Genomic DNA, 8,116 nt, shown 5'->3' with positions numbered 1-8,116 from the left:
TGCAAGCCCCCCGGGTTGGCGAGAGGGGGGAGGCGGATTTTAGGGGAGGGGGGAGCGGGGGGAGCAGCACCGGAGTGCGCTGTGCCTTTAAGCGGCCCGTGCCCGGCCGCGCAGTGCACGCTGGGAGTTGTAGTCCCTCCTCGCCCAGCGCCCCTCAGCGGCAGCGGGGGCTGGACTAAAGCTCCCAGCAGGCCCCGCAGCGGTGGGGCGGGGACGGCGGTGGCCATGGCGGCGGAGTGGAGCGCGCTCCTCCTCACCTGCCGGCGCGGCCAGGGCGCCGTGTCCGCCCTGCAGCGAGGCAAGCGGCGGGGCGGGCGCCCTCCTTCCCTCCCTGCCCGCCGCGGCGGGGCGGCGGGGACCGGCTCTCAGCGGCGCCCGCTCTCGCTTGGCAGAGCTGGAGGTGCGGCGGCTGCGGGGCGCCCTGGGCCCGCGCCCCCCCGCGCTGCTCCTGGCCGTGGAGGACCCCTGGGCCCGCCTGGGCAGCGGCGGTGCCACCCTGAACGCCTTGCTGGTGGCGGCCGAGCACCTCAGCGCCCGCGCCGGCTGCACGGTGAGGGCTGGCAGCCTCGGGGGGGCTGGAAGGGAGGGGAGTGTCTGTGCCGTCCCCGCCGACTGTCCCGACTGTCCCCTGCCAGGTGGTGACCGCTGACGTGCTGAGGGACGCCCGCATCCTCATCCTGCACATGGTGAGAGCCGACCTGCAGCCTGGCGTGGGACCCCGCGTTGCACCCGCTCCCTCCCGCTGACCCCGCCACGTTCTCCTTCCCACCAGGGCCGCGACTTCTCCTTCGACGACTGCGGCCGCGCCTTCACCTGCCTGCCCGCGGAGGAGCCCGGCGCCCCGGCCGAGGCGCTGGTCTGCAACCTGGACAGCCTGCTGGGGACCATGACACACCGGGTCTGTGTGGCCTGGGGAAGGGGCCCTGGGGGTGGGTTCAGCTCCCAAAATGGTGGGAGGGGTGCTGGGTGCCCCGCGAGGGCCGGGCCCCTTCCCTGCCATCCCTGGGCACGTGGCCCTTCTCTCAGCAGCTCTGTGTGGGCTCCCCGCCCGGCGTCTGGGTCTGCAGCACCGACATGCTCCTCACCGTGCCCTCGGCACCAGGTCAGTGAATGCTAGGCTTGCTTCCAGCTCCTGCTTTGGCCTGGGACAGGGTTCTGAGCCAGCAGCACAGCTGGTTGAGCCCGCACTGTGCTCGCACGAGGGTGTGGGTGCTCGAGCATTCCTGTCCTGTGTGTGGTCGGCAGCACCTGTAAGGTGGCCCAGGCTGGATGGTGATGTCACCTCCTCTGCCGTGGGCCCAGTTTTCAGGCAGCTGTGCCCAGTGTGGGTACGTGCACTGCCCCAGTGGGCACTGGTCTCTGTCCTTCTCCCCAGGGATCAGCTGGGATGGCTTCCAGGGCGTCAGAGTGATCGCGGTGCCCGGGAGCCCGGTGTATGCCAGGAACCACGGGGTCTACCTCACCGATGAGCAGGTTGGTGGCAGCTCAGCCTTCAAGGGACATTCCTTGGAGGTCCCCACCCCTTCATCCCTTGGCTGCTGCGGTCCCAGCACTGCTGTGGCTGCTTGGCTTGGGGCTCCCTGAGGAGCTCATTGGGGTGGTCTCTCTCGCAGGGGCTGGTGCGTGACATCATCTACAAAGGCACAGAGGCCCAGATCCAGCAGTGTGCAGGGCCTGATGGCACCGTCCCACTGGTACAGCATGACCTGGGCATTGGTGACCCTGCCAGCACCATCCCTTGTGTCACCACAGCTGCAGCCTCAGCCCTGCCGTGCCCTGACAGGTCTGTGGGATTGTTTTCTTCTCCTCGGATGCTGCTGAGCAGCTTCTGGCCACCCACGTCATCCCTCCTCTGGATGCCTGTACCTACATGGGGCTGGACTCAGGGGCACCTCCCATCCAGGTGACAGTCCCTCCATGGGGGATGGGACCCCTTGCCACATGGGTGCCTCTTCTGTGCATCTCTGTAGGGTCTATTTGCACCCACAGCACCAGATTTGGGTGGGAGGAATGGTGGGAGGGAGCATCCAGTAGTAGGGTGGGGGTCAGGGTGGCTGCATCTGACAAGTCCCTTCTCTCCCAGCTCTCCCTCTTTTTTGACATCGTGCTGAGCATGGCAGGGGGGATGACAGAGGAGGATTTTGTGAAGGGTGGCAGCGATGCCAGCGTGAGGAGTGCCCGCTCCGTGCTGTGGACAGCTCTCCGTGGCTTCCCTCTTAGCATGGGTGAATGCTTCCTTCCACCTTCTAGTGGAAGGTGTCCCTGCCATGTGGGTGAAACTAGATGATCTTTAATGTCCCTTCCAACCCACAGTCATTCTGTGATTCAGTGCTGGGGTGAGTGTGTGTGATGTGACCCATCCCTGGGCCCTCTTCCCCTGTGTATGGAAAGATGGGGTGGTCAGGGCCTGGCAGCTCTCTGTGTCTCCCCACAACTGCAGGTCCCCAGATCTTCTCTCCCCACCCCTTCAGCTGGGGATGTTCAGCCTGTCCTGGGCTCATGGGGGTGTCAAAGACACCCACATTGTTTGCTGGCGTGCTGAAATCTCTCCTGCCTTCCCCAGCCTGCATCCCTGATGCATCCTACGACTACATGACCACCTCTGCAAGTGACCACATCCGCAGCCTGACTCTCCTACCTGGCTCTGCCAGTCACCTCCGCTTCTGCAAGACAGCCCATTCCCACGTGGACGTATGTGCTTCTACCCCCAGCCTTGCTCATGCAGGTTTTCTGGGGGTTGCTCTGGGCTGTGTGCCTGGCTCCTGGCCCCACGTGCCTCTGTGCCCTTGGCAGCAGCCCTGTCTCCTGGAGGATGGCTCTTCAGTCACCAACTGCCTGCTGGAAGGAGCTGTGGGGCTGGCAGCTGGCAGTGTCATCCAGCACTGTCACCTCCAGGTACGTGACTATGGTGGGAATGACCCTGAGCTCCCAGTGCACTGAAAGGGCAGTAGGGTGATGTGGTGCTGGCTAGGATAGGGGAGCCACAGCTGTGAGATTTAGGGTGCCCTTCCTCTTCAGGGATGCCTTTTGGCTGGTGGCTGTCAACCTCCACAACCAAGGGGAGAAGGCTGTCACCTCTGGGCTGTCCCTCCCTGGGGATGAGGGCAGACTCTCTCCTTGAGGGCTCAGTTATGGCTGAGAGCCCTGGGGGCTGTCACCTGACCTGAATTTCTGTAGTTCATGTCCTCACAGCCCTGTGACAAAGCAAATTATGTCCTTCTGCCACCTGCCTCATGCTGGCTCCAGCTTATCTCCCAGGGTGGTTGTCTCTTTCCAAGATCAGGATTTGGCTCTGGTTTGGGGGCAAGCCATGCTACTCCATGCTCTGCTGCCTCTTCCTCAGGGTCCCCTGGAGATCGGTCCTGGCTGCCTCCTCTCGGGCCTCGACGCAGACTCCTCCCCAGCCCTGCGGGGCTGTCCCCTGTGTGACATTGTCCTGCAGGGCCACCACGTCCGGCTGCGTGACCTGCCCTGCCGTGTGTTCACTCTCACCGGCCGCCTCGACGACTGGCAGGTGCGGGGGCGGCGAAGGGGCACGAGGCTTCCCTCGAAGCCAAGGTGTAACCGGCCCCTCTGTGCCCCTGCAGAGCCCTGTGGAAGAGGCCACCTACCTGAACGTGCCCTGGCCTGAGTTCTTCCAACGCACTGGCATACGGTAGGTGCCGTGTGCCAGGATGGGACAGGAGACCCAGCTCCCGTGGGGATAGCTGCAGTGGGAGGTGTCACAGCCACCCCTACCCATCCTGAATCCCTGCTCCCCTCCTGGAAGGTGTTCTCGAGCCGCAGGGCAGTGCTGATGGGCTCTCCCTCCATCAGGGAAGGGGACCTTTGGGACGCCGAGACGCCGCGGAGGAGCCGCTGCCTGCTGAGCGCGCGGCTGTTCCCGGTGCTGCACGCCTGCCAGGCGCTGGGGCTGCAGGACGTGCTGTGGCTGCTGGCCCCGGCCGGGGGGGCGGGTGAGCGGCTGGCACGCTGGCGGACGGCCTGGCGCATGTCCTGGCAGGAGCTGCTGCCCTGCCTGGACACGGCGGCCGAGCTGGGCACCCGCCAGGCCCTTTTCTTCCTGCAGGGCCAGCGCAAGGTGCGGCGGGTGCTGCTGGGGCACCAGGACAGCAGCCTCCTGCCATTGGCCCGTAGTGCCGTCCACGAGGGCTACCATGAGGCTGTGCTGGGCACGCTGGATGAAGGTAAGCTGGACTCACACGAGCTGCATCTCTGGCTATCTAGACCGTTCGGTGCTCCCCGCCTCCTTCAGTGACCACACCTATTGCAGGAACCCATGAGGGTGCACCCCCAGGGCATCCAACAAGCCTGCGTGGGCACAAGCCATCTGAGTCTCGCTCCCCTGGAGCTGGCTTATGGCAGAAGTGGGCTGGTTCGGGGTGACCTGCAGCCTCCTTTAATTCTATTTTCTAGTTGCCTCCACGGCTGGTGACGCTGGTGTTGCAGCACGAGCGCTCGCCTGCATCGCCGAGGTCCTGGGCTGCATGGCACGAGGGGAAGGGGGCTTGCGGAGCGGCCCTGCTGCCAACAGGGAGTGGGCCTCGGCTTTTGGGTGCCTGGAGCGCGGGGACATTGCCAGCGGTGTCCGGGAGCTGGCTGCCGAGCGGCAGAAATGGATGAGCCGGTGAGGCTGGGGCTGGCAAGCAGCAGCTGCCCTGCCCCAGGCACCAGTGCAGTCATGGAGACGTGGCAGTGGGCTCAGCACCCCTCTCATCCCAGGCCGGCTCTGCTGGTGAGAGCGGCTCGGCATTACGAGGGGGCCGAGCAAATCCTGGTCCGGCAGGCGGTGATGTCCTCGTGCCAGTTTGTCACCGTGGGGCAGTCAGAGCTGCCACCCTTGGGGCACTGGGTGCAGGTGGCTTGTCCAGCCCGCCTGGACCTCTCCGGTGAGTGCATCCCCCCAGTCAGATGATCCGTGTCTCACCCCTGTGGTGCTGGGGAAAAAGGAGTCGGGGTGCCCTGAGGGGGCTGATGCTGAGCCTTGGCTCCAGGTGGCTGGAGTGACACCCCCCCCATCACCTACGAGCACGGGGGGGCCGTGGTGGACGTGGCGGTGCTGGTGGACGGGTGCCGGCCCATCGGTGCCCGGGTGCGGCGCATCCCCACGCCAGAGCTGCGCCTCGTCAGCCTCAGCGGGGCCCCACCGAGCCAGGCAGTGACGGAGCTGGTGTGCCAGGAGCTGGAGCACCTACAGGATTACTGCCAGCCACATGCACCAGGTGAGGTGTCCCCACCTGCACAGCCCAGCTCTGCACCTGCCATGGCCTCTTGGTGCCAGGGTTTTTGGGGACAATGGGATGAGGGAGCAGGTATCACAGCAGGCATCAGCTTTACCTCCTCTTGTTTTCAGGAGCCTTGCTCAAAGCTGCCTTCATCTGCACCCAGGTCGTGCAGTTCCCCTCACAGAAACCCTTGCGGGTCCAGCTGATGGAGAGTTTTGGGAGTGGCTTCGAAGTGCACACCTGGTCCAAGCTGCCCCACGGGTCTGGCCTGGGTAAGTCTGCAAGGAAAGGGCTGGGCAGTCCCTCCTGCACCAGAGAGTCGCCAGCACCAGGATGGGGCATCCCCCTTGCCACTCCCCACCCTTAGCACACACAGTGCCTCACTGCCCTGCCTGTGCTCCCTGCAGGCACCAGCAGCATCCTGGCAGGAGCGGTGATGGCATCGCTGTACCGGGCGGCTGGGAAGGCTGCCAGCACCGAGTCCCTCATCCACGCCGTGCTGCACCTGGAGCAGAGGCTCACGACAGGTAGTGGCCTGGGGGAGCAGCTGGCCCAGGGGGTGGGTGTCCCAGTGGTGGCTGAGGACCCTCTGCCCTGCAGGTGGTGGTTGGCAGGACCAGGTTGGTGGGCTCGTCCCTGGCATCAAAATTGGAAGGTCGAAGGCCCAGTTGCCCCTCAGGGTGGAAGTGGAGCCGATCCCGGTGCCTGACGGTTTTACCCAGACCCTCAGTGATCACTTGCTGCTGGTGTACACGGGGAAGACTCGCCTGGCCCGCAACCTGCTCCAGGTAATGCCTGGGTGCCCCTGGGTGTCACAGGTCTGGCCTCTGCTCCCCCTGTGGCCTTTGGTGCCTGTCCCCTTCACTGGTGCAGAGCTTTGCCACCCCAGTGGGAGCTGACACCCAAGGCTGTGGGTGCAGCATTACGTCCCCAGGTGCTGCTGAAGCCAGGGGGATGGTGACAGGGACATTCTGGCCTCTTGCAGGATGTGGTGAGGAACTGGTATGCCAGGCTGCCCTCCATTGTGCAAAACACTGATGCGCTGGTGAGCAACGCTGAGGAGTGTGCCCAGGCCTTGAGGCAAGGTGTGAATCCCCTTTCCTGTGCCAAGCCAGCCCTTTTAACAGCTGAAGAAACACAAACTTCCTGGGGAGAGGCTGTGCAGTCCTGGAGGGGGCAAAGGCTGATGGGTGCAGGCTCTTGCAGCTGCAAAAGTCTCAAATCCTCCCCCAGGCACACCCTCACCAGGCAACACCCCAAAATTCAGGCTTGAATGAAGATTTTTGAGGAAGAGAGGGTTAGACATGCTGTATCTGGCTGATTTTCTGTGAGCCATTGGTGACAGGGCTGAGGGCCATTCTTGGCCTGTGCAGTGGGTTCACTTGGCTGCTGGGATGCTGTGGAGAGGAAGCCAGAGCATAAAAGCAAGCAAATCCTCCCCCTGTGGAGGATTAAAAATAAACAGCAACATGACAGGGCTGGGGTTGCCTGCTCGGCAGGCAGAGCTGGGAGGAACTGGGGAGAGGAGAAGGCAGAATTTAGCTTGTGCTGAGCAGGAGAGGCAGAGACAGGTTTGTGCCCTTCGGGCGAGAAGCAGAGACAAGTAATTTGCAATCTCCCCTTCCCTGCAGGTGACCTGCCGCTCATTGGCAAGTGTCTGGACCGCTACTGGCAGCAGAAGAAGGTCATGGCCCCTGGGTGTGAGCCGCTGGCCGTCGGGCACATGATGGACACCCTCCGGCCCCACGTCCACGGGCAGTGCTTGGCCGGGGCCGGCGGCGGTGGCTTCCTTTACGTCCTAACCAAAGCCCCGCGGCAAAGAGAGGCTTTGCAGCAGATCCTCGCTGGCACTGAGGTGAGGTGTGAGCTCCCGGGAGGTTCACTGTCACGGGCGGTTTGCAGGAGCTTTATGTAAGAGAGCACGAGGAGCATCTCGCCCTACCGCGCGTGGGATGTGATGGCTGGTTGTCCCAGTGCCCTCCCTGGGACCTTGGAGGTGAGAACAGGTCCCTTGCTGGCTCCTGCCCCAACCAGTGACTCTTTATTTTTCTAGGGGCTGGGCAACTTCAGCATCCACAGCATCGAGGTGGACACAGGCGGTTTCTCCGTGGAGGTTGTGGGATGTGATACGAAGGATGGTGCTCACCCTGGAGAGGACAGGGCTGTGTGAAGGCCTTCAGCCCTGGCCAGTTCCTGGCAGATACACAGGAAATCCTCACTGCTTTAAGGGCAGCTCCAGCAGGTGCCTTAGGTCTTGATATGGCCTTTTTGTGCTGCTGCTTGCCCCAAAAGCCACAGAGGCTGGAGAAGCTGTGATGAGCTGGGCAGGCACAATTCTCCCTGGAGGATGGCCTTGCTGGAAGGACAGTTTGCAAGGGCCTCCAGCCTGATTTTGCAGTTTCACTCCAGTTTTTACGGTTCTCCAAAGGGAAAAGACTAGCATTTGTGATGCTGCCTCTGGCAGGAACCTTCCTGCTCTTCCAGCAGCAGGGACCCACACTGCCTGTTCAGCACACAGTGCTACTGCACCAAGGATGCACCTGGATGTGGAATCAAGACCCTCTCCTGTCCTGAGGGACTATTTCAGTGTTGATATAGTGAATAATGAAAGCAAGCTACTAATTCCTGCAGTCAGTCTGAATAAAAGAGCTTGTTCCCAGCAGGTGTTTGTGCCCCTCTGTCCCTGGCAGGGCTGCTCCCAGGGAGAGCAAGAGCCCAGCAATGCATGGGCAAAGCTTTTCTAGGAGTGGGAATGGCAGAAACTGCATGCAGGGGCTGGTCATTGCCCTCCACAGCCCTAGGTGATGGGAACAGCATCAGGCAGGACAGGAAGATCCTCTGGATACCCTGGCGAGGGTAGAAGAGGAGAAATGGAGCAGAGCTCTTGTCCA

At 63.0% G+C, this 8,116-nt stretch overlaps 1 protein-coding gene across 6 annotated transcripts; it reads left to right on the top strand.

The window, feature by feature from the left end:
* Window positions 1–220: 220 nt before the first annotated feature.
* Window positions 221–7,883, top strand: FCSK (fucose kinase). Of its 6 annotated transcripts, none has more exons than XM_051771326.1 (23): window positions 221–298; window positions 393–550; window positions 636–686; window positions 773–898; window positions 1,030–1,102; window positions 1,376–1,473; window positions 1,614–1,694; window positions 1,784–1,903; window positions 2,084–2,225; window positions 2,564–2,691; window positions 2,794–2,895; window positions 3,344–3,514; window positions 3,588–3,655; window positions 3,817–4,187; window positions 4,417–4,627; window positions 4,723–4,889; window positions 4,995–5,222; window positions 5,354–5,497; window positions 5,633–5,752; window positions 5,826–6,013; window positions 6,211–6,310; window positions 6,857–7,080; window positions 7,279–7,883. In XM_051771326.1, the coding sequence occupies exons 1-23, from the start codon at window positions 226–228 to the stop codon at window positions 7,393–7,395; spliced, it is 3,261 nt and encodes a 1,086-aa protein (XP_051627286.1). In that variant the 5' UTR covers window positions 221–225; the 3' UTR covers window positions 7,396–7,883. The 6 variants fall into 6 exon arrangements, 5 of the variants coding, with proteins under 5 accessions (XP_051627286.1, XP_051627285.1, XP_051627283.1 ...); XM_051771325.1 differs by having other exon boundaries at window positions 6,857–7,136; XM_051771323.1 differs by having other exon boundaries at window positions 1,784–2,225; window positions 2,797–2,895; window positions 6,857–7,136.
* The last annotated feature ends 233 nt before the right edge of the window (window positions 7,884–8,116 follow it).

The sequence above is a fragment of the Manacus candei genome, unplaced genomic scaffold (assembly GCF_025592945.1).
Source record: "Manacus candei isolate 608988 ecotype Guabito, Panama unplaced genomic scaffold, ASM2559294v1 h1tg000131l, whole genome shotgun sequence".
Taxonomy (NCBI): Eukaryota; Metazoa; Chordata; class Aves; order Passeriformes; family Pipridae; genus Manacus; species Manacus candei.
Note: the sequence above shows the minus strand (reverse complement) of the source record. Positions and strands in the feature narration are given on the sequence as shown.